This window comes from Melanerpes formicivorus, unplaced genomic scaffold, assembly GCF_026170545.1.
Source record: "Melanerpes formicivorus ecotype bairdi unplaced genomic scaffold, bMelFor1.0.p_v2 SCAF_16, whole genome shotgun sequence".
Classification (NCBI taxonomy): domain Eukaryota; kingdom Metazoa; phylum Chordata; class Aves; order Piciformes; family Picidae; genus Melanerpes; species Melanerpes formicivorus.
Genome location: NW_027142368.1, coordinates 10,937,307 through 10,957,023, shown reverse-complemented (window position 1 = coordinate 10,957,023; position 19,717 = coordinate 10,937,307). Strand labels below are relative to the sequence as shown.

Genomic DNA, 19,717 nt, shown 5'->3' with positions numbered 1-19,717 from the left:
CTTATTTTGAGCCAACAGGATTCCATGTGAGTTCTCTGAAAAGCTGTGTGTGGTTGGTGTAACTACAGCTCTCTTTTGTTTTAACAGTAAGCACTGTGTAGGAAGTCATGAGTACATTCAGAACTGTCGAAAGTGGGATACAGAAATCAAACTGCAGCTCCTGACCCATGGTGTAATATGCAGAGATCTGGCCCGAACAGTAAGTACCTCCTGAACTGCAGCAAGTCATTGAGAGATTGAGAATCTGCTTGAGAGTTAATGGATCTGCACTGTAACCTTTTTGTTGTTAACAAATTCCTATGTCTGCTAGATGTTGGGAATTGTATCCTGTTAGGCTAAGAGGAAGTGAAATACATACTGAATTTTCACAAGGCAAATATTATAAATATCAATAATCTCTCCTATTAGACCAAATACTATAGCTGGAAAAAGTATGCAAGCATTTGGACTAAACTTGAGGCCTAAAAGAGAGGGAACCAAACTTTAGAGTTAAATAAAAGTTGAAAACAGATTTGAGGTTTAATTAGATCTACATCGGACCATCCAAGTGGAAGACAGGAATATTTGGTATCTGTGTGGTTAGGCACTTGATTGCTGTTTCTTCACCCTTCTCCCTGTCGTGGTGTGCAGGCATTTCATAGGCAAGTTGTTATTTTATTTCTCTTTCCCTTTGAAAAGATCACCTTATGTTTTTGCCTTTCAACTCCATGGATATTAGTAAAGAAATTTCTAAAACAGTGTTACAAATTATAGAAAGGTGAGATTTGGACTTAATATCTAACATTTTCTTGCAGGAAGATGATGACAGAACCCCCATACATCTAACCAAACACCTTTACAAAGTAGAAAAGCCTTGCAGAGAACCTATTATAAGGTAGTGTTGTGTTATTTTTAGTAATTAAGCTACAGCTCGATTCCAGACCGAGACTGTTATGCTTTTGCATTCATCTTCAATAACTACCATTTCTTGCAGATCCTCTATTGAAGAGCTGCTTGATGTGTATCACAAGCAAGTTAATATAGCTCTTAAAAATGAGGTAAGTTCATAAATAATTGCTGAAACAAAAGTACCATGAGGAAAATTTACTGATGAGACAGTTGGCAAAGAGACTTGCAGATATTCTTGGGGAAACTGAGATCAGAGCAAGCTGCCAAATGTGGAATTTTTAGATTGCCCTTCTTCTTTTTCTTCCTAGCTTGTCTTGTGAACTGATTTTTACCTAATCATCACAATTAGAAATATGTCTTCTAAGTCCTGGGGTGCAAGATAACCTTTTCCTCAAAAACACTCAGAGATTAATTTAGGGGAATAGGGAAAAGGTCTGAATCCTGACTGTCAGTTATTGTCAGCCATGAATGATACATTGGTAACAGATACAAATCTACCCAAAAGTGAGCAGTAATTGTGCACAATGGGAGCTACAGCTGAAGTGTGTTTGTGTAAAACCTACTTGTATGTTCCAAAATGTAAAAATGTCTTATTCTGCACTACCAGGTTAATTGGAAACATGCTGTCAAAATAATTGGTTGCTTCAGTGTATGTTAGGTAGCTAAAACCCACTTGCATGCAGAGTGGTTTAGAGTGATTTCCTAAATGCAAAACCTAGCTGAAGGTATCTTGCTTTACTGATTGCCAAAAGGAGAAGCTTAGTTTAGTTCCTCACAGAAATATAACTTGGAGACCTAAACTCTTAAACAGGCAACAGTATTTCTTAAACAGTTTCTAAAAGAGTCTTGAAATTAATGACTTAATCACAATACTTTTCTACTTCGTCTGCCTCTCTGGAAATGCAGGCCTGAACAAGCTGATGTCCACTATTTACATATTCCCTTAATGTTATTAATTCCCTTGCTGATGATTCACCTTGTTCTCAAGGGTAGTTTTTAACATGTATTTTTGTAGAAGAGTGAGATCTTACTGCTTCTTGATATGGTGGTGGTTGTTGCTTTGCTCTTGCAGCTGCTTCAGCTTGCTTAACTGATTTCACAGGCTGAGGTGAGGAATGCAAAACATCTCAATTCAGACTTATGTTCTATTCTTTTAAAAGCCTTATTAAGGATGGGAGATGTAGGATGTAATTGATATTGATTAGGTCCAAATATTAGCATTTGTTGCATTTGAAATTTTTTTTATTCCTGAAGTGAATTCCTTGTACATGTACGGTAGCTGAAGCTTGCTAATCAAATTGAAACAGGCTTCATAGCCTTCAATTTCATGTTGTTGTCCACTTCAAAAGTTATCTATTGTCTTTTTATTAAGATTGAGAGCCTGGGAGGAAAATGGCAGCGGAAATTTTGCTTTTCATGTGTCAAAACAGCTCTTATCTTCAAAGCATTAGCTTTGAAAGTGTGGCTTAAATATTTACAAAGTCTTCTGGCTTGTGGTTGTTTTCTTACCAAGACAAAGTTAATTGTTGCCAGGTAACTCCCAACTCAAAAAGATATTTTGTTTTTAATTCAGATGGCTTCTTTGCTGGCTGTTGGTAGGAAGCTCATGAGAATGTCTGGTGGGACGGGGAGGGTGGGGGTTGGGAATCAGTGCACATTTTACCAAGAAGGTATTACACTAATCCCTTTTATTTAGTTGTAACTGCTCATAAGTGATTGTGAAAGAAACCTGTATGTTAAACCTTTACAAAGTAAAGAGTACTTTTGAAGCAAATACATAATTTTGTATTCTATAAAAATATAAATGTATTCTTTAGAATTGGGTTACAACTTAATTTACATTAAAAAGAAAGCCCAAGAATACTGTGATAATTTAGATTTAAGTGGCTTTTCTTCCTTTGGGAGTGAAGAAGGAAGGGAATACTAGGAACATCTTGACTTTGTCTTAAGCAGCCTACTAGCATTTCATTCCCTGATAAGAAGCTGATCTAATCCTTTCAGAGAAAAAGACTCTTGTAAAGGTGGTAGTTGACAGTTTGCAATTGCTTCATCTGGAAGAACCATTTAAATTAAAGAATATGTAAAACAAAAAGTTGCAACAAACAAGAGTGTACTAAAGTGAAGCAAAAAAAGATAAAGTTGCATTATGTAAGCTATAGTGTAGTCTAAGAGTAATTTGAACCTATGTTTGTGTTAAGAGGGCTGAAATTCAAACACTGCTTCTTTTAGCAGTCCTTTCTCATGCTAGCTGAATAACCTTTTTTAAACTGTTTTTGGGGTTTTTTTTATGCCATGAGGGAATTTGAGCTTAATATCTCATTAGAAAATACTTGTCTGCCAACAGTTTAATAGAAAAATGGGTGGAAACCTTCTAATGTTTCCTGGGATCTCATTCTAGAATATGTGCTATTAGAGTTTTGACACTGGGAATTGAGCTATAAGGAACTTCTCAATACTGGAGGTTTTGTTTAATGAAGTTGTTACAGCACTGTTTAATGTAACTGAGATATTAATCTCATAATGAACCTTTTATGGCAATTAATTCCAAAAGACATAATACAAATGAAAGTAATACTGGGTTTCACAATTGTGATGAGATCAGTCTGTTCTCTCATACATTCCTTATTAGAATCAGCATAAAGCAGTGGATCACATAATTAAGACTGTCAGGAAAATCTGTTCTACGTTGGATTGTGTAGAGACTCCTGCTATAACAGAAGCAGTAAAGAAGCTCAGGAGGGCTGTTAATCTTCCAAGGACTAAAAATTCTGAGGTAAACTTTCACACTTTAAATTGCATTCAGAGGTATGCTTTTGAACATTGATAAGTGCCATTGTATAATCTTTGGTGGTTGCAAATACCAGCAACAGTTCAGTCAGGGTTATGTCTGTGGGGTTTTATTTTACCCAGTATTTTCCATTTATTTTAACATCTTTTTGCTGTTAATGCATTAATCACTTGCTCTTGGAATCCTTTACTGTTCCAAATAGTGACCTTTTCTAAACCTAGTTTCAAAATACTATTTTCTGGTTCTGTGACTACAGCCTTGTGTCACAGCAGATGTTATTAAATCTAACTGAGGGAAACTGACAGCTAGCTTGTGCCCTCTAAAATCAGTGCAGTTATGCTTAAAGGAGGAATTCACATCATGTATTTCTGTGCAGGAGTTAAGCAAATAGCAATCACATCTTTAAACTCTTAACAGTTCATGCTTCTGCATTACTGAATATATGGATGAAAAGAAAATCTCTCAGCATGGATTTTGATGATATAACTGCCTTAAAATGAGCAGTTGACTTGAGCAGAATTTGTCTCAAGTCACATTGTCAAAAAATGCCATCAGATGGAGAAGTGTGTAAGTGAAAAAGCTAAGTAATCTTTGTAATGCTATTTCTGTTGTCCTGGTGCTTTATTAGGGTAGTGATTCATGCACTGTTCTATTCACTTTTGGCTTTATCAGTTCAGCGATGTATTTGTAATACTGAGCAGAAGTCTTGCCAAATGGAAGTCAGACCAAATCAGTGTAACTGTCTGTCACAAGAACTAAGGTTATTTCAGGGAAGTGCAGAAGACACATTGAGAAAACTTAGTGAAATACAGCACATCAGAGATTTCCTCAGTGTTTGCTTTTTGATAAGAGAAAGCTATAGAAATAGATTACAGTGTGAAAATAACTTAAAAACCACCTCATACTATCCTAGTAGAATTCTGTAGCGGGAAATCTCTAAGTCCCACGATGATGTAAGCTTCAACAGTAATGTGTATGAAGGCATACAGGATCACTTTCAGAAATGAAATTGCTGTAGGTTGGAGCCAGTTGTGTCTAAACATTACATAACATAATGCTTGATCTTTATTTTTTTAGAAGTTTTTCTAAAGTAATTGTTTTGAGGCCAAAACAGTAAAAGAACACAGCAGTCTGTCAAGTAGAAAATGGCAGGCGTAGTGCAAGTTTGGCATCCTGTTGTCCAAAAGCACTTGGACTACTTGAGAAGTATGGTGGAAACCTACAGCAGTTTTTCTGAAATGATGTGGTCTTTACTTTGCCCCCTCTCCCCATGCTTCTGAATTCTTTTTAATGAGCATGTGAAGATATTTTTGTAGTTAAAACTTAATGTTGATAAAGATGCTCAAGTAATAATACAGTGAAAGCTTAAGCAGAGCTTTCATTCTTCTGCAGCACTTGTGGCAAACGACTTTCTCTAAAGTATTAAGAACTAACTGCATTGTGTTTCTGAAATCACAAACCTAGTTTTCATAAAAATTTTATCAGAAGTTGAATTTTGCATTAAATTCCTCCCGATTAGAAGGGGGTAAGTGGTTTCTTTATCATATTTTGGCTTCAACAGTGTCCTTGCTGAGGCTAGACATTGCTGTAGCACTGTGTCATGTTTAGACTTTCAGTTTAGCAGGCCAGGAAGCAAACACAGCATCTAGTACAAAGTGACAGTACTTAGTGTTCAGTTCTCAGCTGTTTAACATTGGTTTATTCAGTAAATTTATCATAGTTCTGTCTACAATAGATACCTTAACAAATGTCAGAAACAAAAGAGCTGTTCAGACTGAAATTACTGAGTGCCATTGCTGACAGCTTCTGCTTTTATCCATAACAACCCTGACCACGTTTTATCTTACAGAAGTTAGAGTATCCTGAGGAATATTCCAATGTACTGTGTCTTTTAAGAGTTCATAAAGGTTGTTAGAATAGATAAGACTTGACAAAATCTGATCTGTTGAACTTTGTGAATAGCTGGGGCATGATACAGAAATTGTAATGCAGTTAACTCCTAAAGAACTTTGAGTAAAATGATGTGTTACATAAACCCAAATATGGGCCTATTTCACCATTTTTTAAGTACAAGGTACTTCAGAGCAATGGAAACTTCATATAGATTTCTTGGTACTGAAATTTGCTCTAACTTTACTGTGCAGGTATCCCTAAAATCCGGTGATGACACCAGCAAGAGCTCGTCTGGTGAGTAAGGTTCTTGTAGTTTATTTAAAAACTGCTTTCAGGTCGCTGTTTTAGGAAGGTGTGCATTAAAGATAAATTATAATTTAGGTTCACTTCAGCCTGAAAGCCCTCTGAAAGTGAACATAGACCAGTTAACAAAAGCAGTTGAGGCCCTTCTGCGACTCCACACGAATGTATGTAGCAGCTCTGCAGCCATTTCTCCAGAAGACAGTAAGAGTACCAAGGAAGCATGGACTGCCACAGAACATCTCCAGTTCACAATATTTGCTGCACATGGAATTTCACCTGGCTGGGTATCAAAGTGAGTAACTTACTAGGTATTAGTGTTCATCCTTTTACAGATTTTTCGTGTTTGTTTAATTTCCTTTCTTTTCCTTGTGCAGTTATGAAAAATACTACCTGATTTGTTCTCTGACCCATAATGGAAAAGATCTGTTTAAACCTGTTCAGTCCAAGAAGGTTGGCACATACAAGAGCTTCTTCTACTTGATAAAATGGGATGAACTGTAAGTGACTTCAGCATGTTAAAATTCCATAAATATTTTCATTTAGCTAGTACCTGTTTAGCTAGCTGATGAATACAGTCATTCAAGCAACTCTTGTTTCCAATTGCATTTGAAGTGTTGCAAGTCTTTGCAACACACAACAGTGTGTGAGACTTGCTGACCAAAATCATAAATATTTTCCCAAGTGGCATTTCACTACGTGTTTTAAAAGTGGGAATGGAAGTGCTGGACAAGAGTTCTGTGCTCATGTGTTTGTGGTGTATGACTGTAAGGAGTCAGGAAGGTCATAGCATTCCTTGTAAAGGAAGCTTGTGCTGCTTAAAGAAGGATGAATGAAGCTTACTTATAAGCATTATTACACCCTAACATCTTTGTGTCTGAATTTAAACATCTCATTCTATAAAAACAGCAGATGCATCAGTGCTTGAGTATCTGTCTATACTCTGAGACTGTCTGTTTTGAGCTACTACACATTCTCTTTGTGGGGCAGGGGAAGAGTGTAGAAAGGAAGAAGGAGGGGCATATAGAGAAGAGGGGGAGATGGTGAGTGTTATCTGATAACCAACAGGGGAAAAGATTTTCTGATATTTATGCACAGCTTACTCTTTTCTACCTAATAGTTATCAGGTAGCCTGTCATAACTGGAGCATCAGGTCAGATCCACGTTGCGCTGTATCTGTTTTCCTGACTTGTTAAAGGTCAGAGATAGACCCTTAGGAATACCCTGAAAGTCTTCAGTGTCAAAGTATTTCAGACCAGGAATGAGTTTCAGGTTCTAGAATACCTGCCTTCAGAGAGCATTCTAGCTAGTTTTTTTTTCCACTTTTATTTGGGTGGGAAACTATTTTCATCTGACTATAAATCTCAGAGATGGGAATTCAGCTAACATGGACTCGTGTATGTCCTCATAGGGAGCAGAGTAGGAAGACTGGTTATGCGGGACAGTGCGGTTTTGTGTAAGGATTGTGATTTTAATACACGAAGGTTTTATGTATGGAATGTGATTGTAATACATGAAGGTTTGTTCCAAAGTGGCTGTTGTACAGAAATGTAATTTATCAGGTTTTTCAAATGATTGGTACAGGAGATAAAGTGGAAATGCAGCTCTTGTTCGTCAGTGTTAACTAACTTTTTGAAAGCAAGAGGCTTTAGTGGATTGTCTGGGTAACCCTGTGACTTACTGGCAACTGCACTTTACCGGACTGACTTATTTTCTAATACTTCTATTTTCCAGAATAATCTTCCCCATCCAGATTTCACAGCTGCCTTTGGAATCTATCTTATGTCTGACATTGTTTGGAATACTAAATCAAAGTAGTGGGAGTTCTCCTGACTCAAACAAGCAGAGAAAGGGCCCAGAAATTTTGGGTCAGGTTTCCCTACCTCTTTTTGACTTCAGGCGGTAAGTATCCAAAATATGGGTAAGATCATTAATGTGATTTAGTCTATTTGAAGCTTACTCCACTCCCATAGCTGTAGAAACTGCTTGTCTGCCACTGAACATAGTAGTAGGGCATGAGAAAGGTAAGAATCATAAGCTATATTGTTATTCTGAACATCAGTGGGGAAATACTTACCGTAGCTATTTACTTATTTCTGCAGAATAAATCCATACTCAGTTTTAATTATCCTCCTGTACCATACTAATGCTTTAGAACTGCTTCCTTGTAGTGACCTCTGGTCTTTTCCAGATAGTATTTTCATAACTGATTTCTTGTTGAAGTAAAGAAACTGTGTCACTTACACCTGTACATGCTTTTTTCCTCAGGTTGTTAACTCGTGGGACTAAACTTTTGTACCTCTGGACCTCATCCCATCCACAGCATGCATCAGGGATGACCAGTAAGAAAGGAAACATGGAAAGGATAGTATTGCAGGTTGTGTATAATACTGACTTTATCTGACTGTGTTTTGTTTGAATATTGTGACTTCAAATCTTGCATGAGTGGTGATAGATAAATGAATGGTTTGGGGAGAGTGTAAATATTGCCAAGTCATATTTGAAAGCAAGCGTGTAAGTAATTACAAGCTTTAAGGGCAAAGAGTAACAAGCTGTCTTGAGTGTTTATAGGTCAGTTATTGAATCCCTATCTTGGGGAAAGAACTGGGAGGTGCCTTGGTAGTACAGACTATCAGAACTGGGAGAGAACTTCTTAGAAAAGCAATCTATAAAAATGTATGCCAAGATGGGAGTTCAGACCCAAACAATAGCAATTCTAGTTTCTTTACAGAACATAAGCACCTCTCATTCTAAATGCAGTGTCCAAATTTCACTTGGAAGAGAAGGGAGCTTTTTCAGCATGGCTTTGCATGGTCAGTGACTGTTCTTAACTTAAGGACTTGCATCATCTGTTTTTTTCTTGTTTCTTTAGATTGACTTCCCATCCCATGCTTTTGATATTGAATATAAAATTCCTCAAGCTTCAAAGACTACTGTGCATCATTCCATGGAAACATTAGAGAAACCAGTGAGAGAACGTCTCCTTGCCATTCTCTCCAAGGATAGCACTCTTGGGTATGTTCACCTTTTTCTAGCCATAGTCTCTCTGTACAGGACAATTTGTGGCTAAGGTATGGAACGCTTATTTATTCTGAATTGTCTTGAACGTGGCTTTAGTATATTTTGAAGACATGTGGAGAGCTAAACAAGAGATTGAGTTAAACTTGCAAAGTAACGGTGCTGACATAATGACTTTACATGTGCTTTCCATGGCTATGTCTTCTCTGTTCCTGCTTGGCAGTTCTTCAGTTACAGGGAACAAGGACAATTTCAACAGTGGTTGTTCACATGTTCTAGAAGGTTTTCTGCACCAAACTAACAATAATATTTAGGTTTATTTCAGATTATACTAAAAGTTACTTTTGTCCTGTCCAAATTATAACTTTGAACAACTGTTCTCATAATGCTGAAGGCTTTTTCTTTTTTTTCTTCTCATTTTGTCTTTGTGGCAGAAATAGCTGTTTTAATTTAATTCTATTTTGTCTGTCATATTATCTGTATGTATATAATGACCAGCAATATTTGGGTTAATCAGGTGATGGTGTGTAATATGCATTATAAACACAACTGCTTTTGTCTGCAGGCTATCCAAAGAAGATAAAGAATTTTTGTGGGAGAAGAGACATTATTGTCATAGCCATACAAGTAGCCTACTAAAAATATTGGTTAGTGCTCCTCACTGGGACTGGGCAAGTCTTCCAGAAATATATTCATTACTTCAGCAGTGGCCTCCTTTATCACCATTAGCTGCACTGGAACTACTTGATTCAAAGTAAGAAAAACAATACAAACAAGTTCTTTTTGTGTGTTGTGCATTAAATGGCTACTCTTCAGTTGAAGATTCTGAATGGAATTCTTGAGGAAAACATTGCTGAATTTCTTGTAGCAGAAAGGTACTTTATTCAAGTAGGCTCAGCCTATTCCAGTAGGCTCAGCCAAGTTATGTAGTGAATGAATAGCAAGAGTGGTTAGGATTCTGACATCTGATCAGTGACAGGAGAGCCAGCTATAGCCAAGCTGTCAAGACTGACATTTGGAGGGATGAGTATGCTTGTCATAAACACACACATTTGCACCTTAGGTAACGAAGGGCCTCAAATTTGTAGGTCCATTATTGAGCTATTAAGAATTTCATACTGGTTCTTTTGTATCTAGCTGATGGAAAACAAAAACAATAGAAAACAAAACCAAATGAAACCCCCCAAACCAAACAAACCCCAACAACTACAACAGCAACATACTCCCCACATGAACAGAATAAGCTTCATGTGGATTTGTGGTGACTTTCTAGGTTTGCTGATCAGGAAGTACGAAATACAGCTGTGAACTGGATAGAGACGTTAAGTGATGATGAGTTAACAGATTTCCTCCCTCAGTTTGTGCAGGTAAGACCTTCTGCCTACACTGAGTTTATTTGATCTTGGAAACCCAAAGGAATTGCTGATAGCAGAAGTGCAATGGCATGTCTCCATGCTTAATAACCTTAATGCATGGTATGGAAAACAATTGAATAAATAATCACCCTGTGCCTGTTCTGTGGATATGTGGTGATTCTGTTTGTGCATTAGTCATAAGAACTTCATCTTTGTGCATAATTACATCCAGGCATGAGCATGATTTTTTTTCTTTTGTATTTAGGCATTGAAATATGAAACCTACCTTGACAGTGCTCTTGTCAAATTTCTTTTGGCTCGGGCACTGGGAAGCATTCGAGTAGCACACTACCTATATTGGTAAGATGTTTTTTGTTCCATTGTTGGTGTAACGTTTACTCTAAGATTAGTATTTCCAGAACAGATAGTCTTTCTTAATATCATAATCAATTGCCATAAATGTTACAAATGAAGAATACACAAAATGTAGGTCTTGGTTTTAATGCAAAAGTAGGTAGTGCCTCTAGGAGGCACAAATGTCTTTCATTTTCGGTTTTCTGTGTCAGTAACTTCACACATGTATAGTACTGATTCAACTAAAATATTTTCATGTCTTAGCATTGCATTGTTTGCCATATTTTCCTTAGGAAAATTTAACTTGAATCCTCTCTTTCAGGCTTCTTAAGGATACACTGTATGATACAAAGTTTGGTGTAAGGTATGAGCACATTCTTGGAGCTTTTCTTTCAGTCTGTGGAAAAAGGCTGAGGGAAGAGCTTGAGAAACAGACCAGACTGGTGCAGCTTTTTGGAATGGTAGCAGAAAAAGTAAAGCAAACAAGTGGATCTGCTCGGCAGGTGTGTATAAATTATTAATATTCTTTAGGAAGATTAGGCTGAGTGTACCCTAAAAAAATCCACTCAAATGCATTTTCAGTCCTGTTATGCAGGAATGTCTATGAATCTGTTACTCTGCATTTTAACAAGATGATGGCTTAATTAAGTTTTGTCAAATCTGTTATCATCTGACACATAAAATAGTGTGAGGTGACAGGGTAAGAAAATAGGAAGGTTTCTCTGTACACTAAACTGGAAATGGATTTAAACCTATTGCTGCTGAAGAAGATTCCATTATACAAGAGAATGAGATATCTCTTTATATGCTAATAATAGGAATTTACAGTGTGATAGAGTGGGATGCTGTCATCTGATTCTGTCAAAAAACCTCACAGGCTTGTCTGATATTAATGTTTTCTGCTAAGCTTATGTGTTTTTAATAGTTAAACCAGCAGTTTTAATTTCTAGCATTCTGTTGACACCAAGGAGTTAAAACACTGGCTTCAGGGTAACTTTGTCCAGAAGTTTTCAGCAGTTGCTGCAGATAAGAAATTGTCAGCTGAATTTTTTTGTTTGCTTGCAGGCTGCCTTGCAAAATGGTATGGAACGCGTGCAGTTATTTTTCTTGAAGAACAAATGTCGTTTGCCTCTCAATCCCAGTCTTGTGGCAAAAGAGCTAAATATTAAGGTACTGCACACCCAGAGTTTCAAAACTTTTTTTGTAAAGAGATATATATATAGGCAAAGCTTTTATAAATATAACCCAAAAAAATTGCGACACTCAAAAGCTCTTTACGTGGAGAAGGTTTTACTTAAAAATTCAGATGGGACAAGGCAGTGAAACTAGCTGAGCAAAGACAAAATTTACACATATGTTTTTGTAAAACCAATGAAACTACTTGTATTAAAATGCATATTTCTAATAACTTGTTTCTTCAGGCCCTGCCTATTTTGAGATAACAATTCCTGGTTATAGTAAAAGCAGAGGACTATTCAACATGCATGAAAAAGTTCTGTTTGTAGTAGTAATGAAAAATAGAGCACATCTATAAAGCTCAAGCAATGAGTACAGAGGTGAAATACCTCTTATTATTTGTGTCCAGGAGATGCAGTGCATTCAGAGGCAGACAGTAGCTTTATTTGATTGTGAAGGTTCAGCAAGAGAAGCAGGTAAATTAGTTTTCCAGAACTCTGCAAGATTTGACAATATCTGCTCAACACATTCTTGAGTATATCATCATGCATGACTGAAAATCTAAAGGTCTGTGAACAATGAATACAATCCCATGTGGGAAGTGGTGGTTCATCTTGCTTTCCTTGTCTGCTCTATTAAGTCATGAGTATGTATTTGAAAGCAGATAGGAGAACAATACTGTGAAACATTCAAGTAGTCTTTTATAATATATTCTAAGTTTCAAAGAAAGCTGCTGATAAAATATTTATCTACTTTATTACTCTTATTTTCAGAATGTATCAAACATCACTGTGCAGCACTATTGGCTTTTGTACAAGAATTCAGCAAATAACAGCCAAAGGGCCCTTTATTCAAAGGAAGCTCGTATTTGCCATAGTTACAGTGTTGGGAAATCTGAATAGGCACATTGTGTGTCAAACCTGCTCGTTGTCAGAACGTCTTGTTTTCTGGTTTAGCAGGAATAGTCCTTTTTGAGTATTAACCCTGGATCTACTTGCAGGCATGTTCGTTCTTCAGCTCCAACGCAGTACCACTGAAAGTTGCACTGATAAACGCAGACCCTCTAGGTGAAGAAATTAATGTGATGTTTAAGGTAGGCCTTACCTGTGTGTATGAATTAAAAAAGCTGAATGATACTCACTATTTCATTAGTATCAGTTAACTTTAGACCAATAAGCATGTTTATTTTTTGAGTTTGCTTCTCTGTATCTAGAAACCAACATCTGAACAGATTTTAAAACAAAGTGTATACTACATTTGAGTGCTTAAATGTAGCCTCTCTTTTTAAGTGCATAGCTATGAGGAATTAAGTAGCACAGTGTATCACTTCCTAGAAATGTAAAACAATTACCATCTCTGAAGTTTAGTTTTGCTGAAAGCATGTTGTGTTTCTATTTAACTTGATTTTTTGCTTTGGAAGGTTGGAGAAGATCTGCGACAAGACATGCTGGCTTTACAAATGATCAAGATTATGGATAAGATCTGGCTGCAGGAGGGCCTGGATCTTCGGATGGTTATCTTCAAATGTCTCTCAACTGGAAAAGACCGAGGTACAAGAGCAGATGATCTTTGCTCCCCCACTTCAATTCCTCATCATACTGATAGTGAAAAAATTCTGTGCAGAGGCAAGTCCAAGAAACAGTTGAAGGCCAGAAGCCTTCTATACAAGGAATTTCAGTACTCAGGAGTATGGGAAGTTAAATTACTCTGAATTTCCTGGTGGCTGAGTTGCATTTACATGTGTTTCTTCTCTTGAGTACTGAGTGTCCTAACTGTTCTGATGTCAGGCAACAGTGGTACAAAGAAGTAGATGTAATGATAAAATCTAAGGTGCAACTGCTGTCCTGATTCTGAATGTTTAGTTATAGTGGAAGAAAGTATTCGAGTTACAACTGCATTTTTAAGGTATTGGGAATCTGCTGTGCTTGAGCCAAGGAGTATAATTCATGTACTGACATGTGTGAAAAGAAGAAAAATGTGATGCCACACACGCTATCCCCCAGAAGATGTGTCATATGCTGGTAAAAGTCCTTGGGAATATGAGGCTGTCTTTGAAACTATATCACTGAACTCTTAAGTTTGAGTGTAAATACTTCCCTGCACCTTGAATGTGCTTTTCACTAGTTTTTACTGATTTTCTAGAGCTAGCCAGTAGCAGCTACGGGATCTTTAAGAGAATAAATGATGACTAACTTATTTCTTTAGTCAGATGATAGAACAGTGTGATTAAAACTATTAAATACATGGAAACACAGGAAATTTAGATTGGGAAAATGAAGGAAAAAGCTTCTATTTATGTGAGACTTGCTTTTTAGAGAAACAGATGGCTTATCTTCTACTTTGAACGATGATTGCACAGCATGTTAAACTTTATTTTTTCCTTACTGCTGCTGATAGTATTCCTAAATTACTTCAAGGATTAAAGTGAAAAAGAAAATATTAAAAATTTGCCTTGAATAGCTCTTGCCAAGACAGAAGTGAAATCTCATCAAATAAATGTTTTTCTTTTACAATTTGGCTATAAAATTGTTTTCAGTAAATGATATCTCCAAAATAAGGCCACATGTAAAGCCCACAGCCTTATTTCTCGAGTAACAGTCTGGTCTGTTTCAACACTGAGCAGCAGTTGAAGTTAAGCAAGTGTCAGGGTATGGCAAATGTCAGCATCAAAATATTTTGCAGTTGTTGCTGATAGACCAAGACCAGTTTAGGTATTAGAAAGTAATTATTCCAAGTATGATTTATATGTGCATTCTAGCAACCACAACTAATTGTAGTAAAGTAAGCCTAACTTCTTTCATTATATTTTATACAAAGGCATGGTAGAGCTTGTTCCTGCTTCAGAAACACTTAGGAAAATTCAAGTGGAATATGGAGTGACAGGTTCTTTTAAAGACAAGCCTCTGGCAGAATGGTTGAGAAAGTATAATCCTACAGAGGAGGAATATGAAAAGGTAATTTCTTTTAGTGGTGTTCTTTTTTGAAGATTTTTTTTTTTTTAAAAGAGGATAAATAATATCTTATGAAAGAACTAAATCCTTATGGCAGATCTTCCTTTGACATTTTTGTTATGTATCTTTAGGAAATTGATATTTTATTGTTTTTGATAACTGAAAAAGTGAAAATCGCTTGTGTAACTAACAAGGAGCCAGGTGTATTCTCAAGATTCACATGAAGGGTATTTATTGGATATAGACAATATGCTCTTCAAACTTAAGATAGAGTGGAATAGTAAATGGTCTTAATTGTACTGCAGGAGCACTGGATTCTTCTCATGCAAGCACACGGGATTCCAAAAATCAAATGTTTTCCTTTGGCTTCAAATCTGTTCCAGGACATTGGAAAAATAAGTCTTGTAGCCTTTTCCCTGCTAAAATGTTTGTTTGTTTTGCAGTTTGACTTCAATCCCTCTTTTTCATTTACTTATAGAACAAACCAACATTTTTTGGTGGATATTGGGATCTCTAAAGATATTTGTTAAAGCTACCTGTTTGAAGAACGTTAGTTTGGAAAAAGAGGCAAATTTTAGGAGATGTCCCATCTGGCTTGGATTTTACCTATGTTAAAGTTGGTTGTTGAATGCAGGAATGCCGTTTTCCCACTGAACCTTGATCTCAATTCACTTTTTTTCTGTCCCTCCCAGGCTTCAGAAAACTTCATTTACTCTTGTGCAGGATGCTGTGTAGCTACTTACGTCCTGGGAATTTGTGACCGCCACAACGATAACATAATGCTCCGAAACACAGGGCACATGTTTCACATTGACTTCGGGAAGTTTTTGGGTCATGCACAAATGTTTGGTAGCTTTAAAAGGTATTTTATGTAGCTGAGCAATATAGGCCATGAAGTGATTTTTAGTATATTTGTATAAGCATTATAATTCTATGCACTAACTTCTACATTCCTGTTATCTGCTGTTCTCATGAAGTCAGTATCTTCCAATTTAACCACAGTGCTTCCAGAATGCATACAGATTTACTTGTATGCAATTAATTCTGAAAAGGCTTCAGCTTCCTATTACCATATTATCTCTGGAACTGTTTTAAGTCAAAACACACTGGCATAGCTTTCAAATAAAATTGCTGTTCTAGCTACTGGTGAGGAGAAAAAAGGAGTCTGGTCTCCTAAACATAATTTAACTTCAGTGCTTCCGAACTGCATTCATTCATTCCTAAAGAGCTTTGTGCCTTACACACTTGGCAAATCTCAATGGGAATTTCTTTACAGTAGTTATGAAAGGCAAGTATTTTGGTACAGGAAAAGATTAATGTAATTTTGTATTGACATTTGAGAGCCTTCCATCTAACACAAATCTATCTGTCATACCTTTCTGTAGCAGCATGTGTGGAAAAAGTTTCAGCTTCTTAGCAGTTAAGTATTGTATGCTTGTTAGTTAAAGTTTATAACCAAATGAGAAATAGAGTGCCAGAACCTTTACTTCCTTTGGACATCTGAGTGAGAAACAAAGGAGAAACAAAGTGAGAAACAAAGGCTTTGGCTCATAAAAACAGTAATGAATGTCAACACTACAGAAGAGTGAACAACAAGTTTGTATTTACTACTCTTCTGTGTAGGGGAAGATAATTTATATCCAGGGCAGAGGAGTTATGCTATAGTTGAGTGATAACATAGTTACTACATTTATTTTGGTGTGTTATGGATTCCAGAAATGAGGGATGGAAGGCATTTTAAGGTACCTGCCCTCTTAAGTGTTGCTGAAGGAGATCTGCTGTAGGTCCAGTACCAGGTGAACGTGCAGGGAATCTGAGATAGCACTAAGATCCCAACCCCAAAAAAGTAAAATGTCATTAATGGATTGTAAAATGGATTAGTGGGTGAGGATGGCGGGGGGGGGGGGGAGGAAGCACAAGACAAATTAACAAACCTTGTAATGAAGTTATAAATCCTGTGTTCTTTGTCCAGGGATCGAGCTCCTTTTGTGCTAACATCAGATATGGCTTACGTCATTAATGGTGGTGAAAAGCCCACAATTCGCTTTCAGTTGTTTGTGGATCTCTGTTGTCAAGCTTACAATTTGATAAGAAAACATGCAAACCTCTTCCTTAACCTGCTGTCTTTGGTAATCATTTTATTAAATTCCCTTAAATCTCAATAGATCTCTCATGTTGGATTGTATTAAAAGCTGTGCTTTTTATGCTACCAAAATGCTTAATGCATGCACTGAAAAGCCAGAACTACTTTTTAGGCAGGCTGCATTTGGATTTCTTTTAAGTGGTTGGTTTTTACTATTTACCTGTTTCCTGAGAATTTAAAATGATACCCTAGATTGTGCTGCAGAATGTTTTAGCTGCTTTTAACTCAGCAGAAATGGTGAAGGGAGTAATTACTAATGGTTGGCTATTGCAGTTGCATTTAGCAAGCTAGTACAGTGTCAAATTAATTTGGTCTAAGGCTTTTTAATTATTTCAGTGTGAAATTATACTGTTTTTATTGCATGAAATCTGTAAAATCCTGCAGATGCTTTCTTCTGGATTACCAGAACTAAGTGGGGTTCAAGACTTGAAGTATGTCCAGGATGCTCTTCAGCCCCAAACGACAGATGCAGAAGCGACAATTTTCTTTACAAGGTACTGGATAAGTGCAAATTAAAATACCTGCCAGCACCATCCTCTTCATGGGAGCTTTCTGCTATGAGAAAATACATTTGTAAACATGTCTGTATAAGTTGAGTAGTTACACTGTAGAATCATAAAATATTGGATAACCAGTGAACTACATAAATAAGATCAGTTTCCTGTAAGCTTAAAGCTTGTGCTGAAATGCTTTGCCTTTAAGAGTAACTGTGCAAGAATTTTGTTTGATATAGTGAGAGCAGATCATTGTTTGCCTGTTTGACCCTTGCACTTTGAATACATCCTGAATTGTTTAATAGGGGTGTAAGATTCCATGATTCCATATGATGGGAACCTTGTAATGTGTGTGAAGAAGTTCTCTCTTCCAAGAAGTGCTTTTGCACACTGGGAAGGGAGGGATGACACTCCAGTAGGAAGTGGGAGTGCATATACAGCATAACTGAGTTGTTGCTCCAGGTTACAAAATATGCTGTGGTGCATACTTTTAAAAATGTGAAACTTTTTTACAAACTCTGGAAAGACTTCACTTCTTGGAGAGCAACCTTGCTTTTAAACTTTCAGTTTAAAACCTGTTTGTCAGTAAGAAATTGAGGTTTATTTTTTCTTAGACTTCCCTAGTTCTGCCAACGAAGCAGCCTGTTGTGCACCATGACGTGCTCTAGTATTTCATGTTATTTTTTCTTTTATAGGTTGATTGAATCAAGTCTGGGAAGTGTTGCCACGAAGTTTAATTTCTTCATTCACAATTTGGCTCAGCTGCGTTTCTCAGGTCTTCCTTCGAACGATGAACCCATCCTCTCATTTTCTGCTAAAACATACTCTCTTAAGCAGGATGGACGAATTAAACAAGTGTCTGTGTTTACATATCAGAAGAGATATAACCCAGATAAACATTATGTAAGTATGTGGAGTCTGTTTCCATTCACTGAACTTACTGTGCATTTTGTTGCAAGAGGATACATTCTCCTTCTTGCCATAAGTTCAGTACTTAATCACACAAAATTAATCCAAGGAAAGCTTCTCTTTTTTAGCCTTAAGTAGCTAGCTTTGGGGTAGACAACTAGGTCCCCTGCACAGACAGGGATTTAGTAAATACAGCTATAGTTATGTGTTCAGTTGGGCACTAATTTCAGATTTAGGGTGAGGTGTAGAGTTTTCTGAAGTCTGACTGCACTGGCTATAATGGGACCCTAGGAACACTTTAACAGTGTTGACACCCAAAACTAAGCTCTGCTCTGGATGCCTGCAAAGTAAAAACAAAACCTATAACTGAAAACTAGATAGGACTGGGTCTGCTTTCTTATTTCCTGGGAAAGAACAAGGCTGGTTTGGCTCTGGGTGGGCTGGAGTTATCTTTCTTCATAGCAGCTGGTGCTTTGGCTGCTGCTGAGCAGTGCTTGTGCAGTGTCAAGCCTTTCTCTTTTTCTTCTACTTTCTCCTGTACCCCCTTCACTAAGTGGGCTGTGGGTGGCCAAGGAGCAGGGACAGCTGACCCACACTGGCCAAATCGATTCTGCATTGCATACAGTGTCATGCTCAAAAATAAAAACTGTCACTGTGGGGACAGGGAAAGCAGATGTTGTCTTTCAAGGTGGCTGCTGCTTGGGAACTCGCTGGGCATGAGTCTGCTTGTGGGAGGTGGAGAGTGATTGTCTTTGCGTCACCTCCGCTCCCAAGGACTGTCTTTATCTCAACCCACACGTCTTCTCGCTTTTGCTCTTATTCTCTGTCCCATTGGCGAGGGGGTGGTAGTGAGCAAGCAGCTGCGTGGGTGCTTAGCTGCTGGCCAAGGGAAACCAACCACAGGAGTGCTACAGGACAGACTGGTATTTTTAGCATCCAATAGTAGTCTTCAAAATGAAGGCACTTCAAAAAAATCGAGAAGGAAGCAGAGAAGGCAGAAGTAGTATTGGAGGAGATGGGTTTTAAATATGGGGATTTGAGTCATGTTTGTGTGCTTATGTAGCTGCCTTCTGAAAAACTGCTTCTTCCTGAACAGGAGTCATTAAATTGAACACTTTCTGGTTTTGTTCTGACCTTCCATTAGAGGTCAGTTTGCTCCTCCTAAGAGCCTTATTTACTGTATTAATGCACCCACACTTATAGTCAGACTACAGTTTACTTTCAGCATTTTGATCTGGGTTACACTTCAGGACTTGCATTAATATTTTTATTTCTATGATGATGTGCAACTATCTTCAGGGGTTTATTTTATTTTTCTACTGCTATTTGTTGGCCTAGAATGGTCAACTCCAGTTATATCTAAGTTCTTTAAGAAGTGTTCTGTATTCAAATGCACATCTCTTTCCACAATGTATTTGCTGTAAATGTCTTAATCTGTTAAGACACCA

At 37.2% G+C, this 19,717-nt stretch overlaps 1 protein-coding gene across 5 annotated transcripts in view; it reads left to right on the top strand.

The window, feature by feature from the left end:
• Positions 1-19,717, top strand: part of PIK3C2A (phosphatidylinositol-4-phosphate 3-kinase catalytic subunit type 2 alpha) — a 62,996-nt gene that overhangs the window by 37,177 nt on the left and 6,102 nt on the right. For all 5 annotated transcript variants that reach the window (XM_068148075.1, XM_068148076.1, XM_068148079.1 and 2 more), the window contains 22 exons: positions 88-199; positions 795-874; positions 974-1,037; positions 3,518-3,661; positions 5,821-5,863; positions 5,951-6,164; positions 6,247-6,369; positions 7,604-7,771; positions 8,138-8,246; positions 8,742-8,884; positions 9,453-9,641; positions 10,161-10,254; positions 10,508-10,602; positions 10,919-11,099; positions 11,662-11,766; positions 12,773-12,865; positions 13,193-13,322; positions 14,590-14,726; positions 15,416-15,585; positions 16,696-16,852; positions 17,251-17,360; positions 18,056-18,263. In XM_068148075.1, the coding sequence (XP_068004176.1) occupies positions 88-199; positions 795-874; positions 974-1,037; positions 3,518-3,661; positions 5,821-5,863; positions 5,951-6,164; positions 6,247-6,369; positions 7,604-7,771; positions 8,138-8,246; positions 8,742-8,884; positions 9,453-9,641; positions 10,161-10,254; positions 10,508-10,602; positions 10,919-11,099; positions 11,662-11,766; positions 12,773-12,865; positions 13,193-13,322; positions 14,590-14,726; positions 15,416-15,585; positions 16,696-16,852; positions 17,251-17,360; positions 18,056-18,263 (2,869 nt within the window). The remainder of the gene's footprint in view (positions 1-87; positions 200-794; positions 875-973; positions 1,038-3,517; positions 3,662-5,820; positions 5,864-5,950; positions 6,165-6,246; positions 6,370-7,603; positions 7,772-8,137; positions 8,247-8,741; positions 8,885-9,452; positions 9,642-10,160; positions 10,255-10,507; positions 10,603-10,918; positions 11,100-11,661; positions 11,767-12,772; positions 12,866-13,192; positions 13,323-14,589; positions 14,727-15,415; positions 15,586-16,695; positions 16,853-17,250; positions 17,361-18,055; positions 18,264-19,717) is intronic.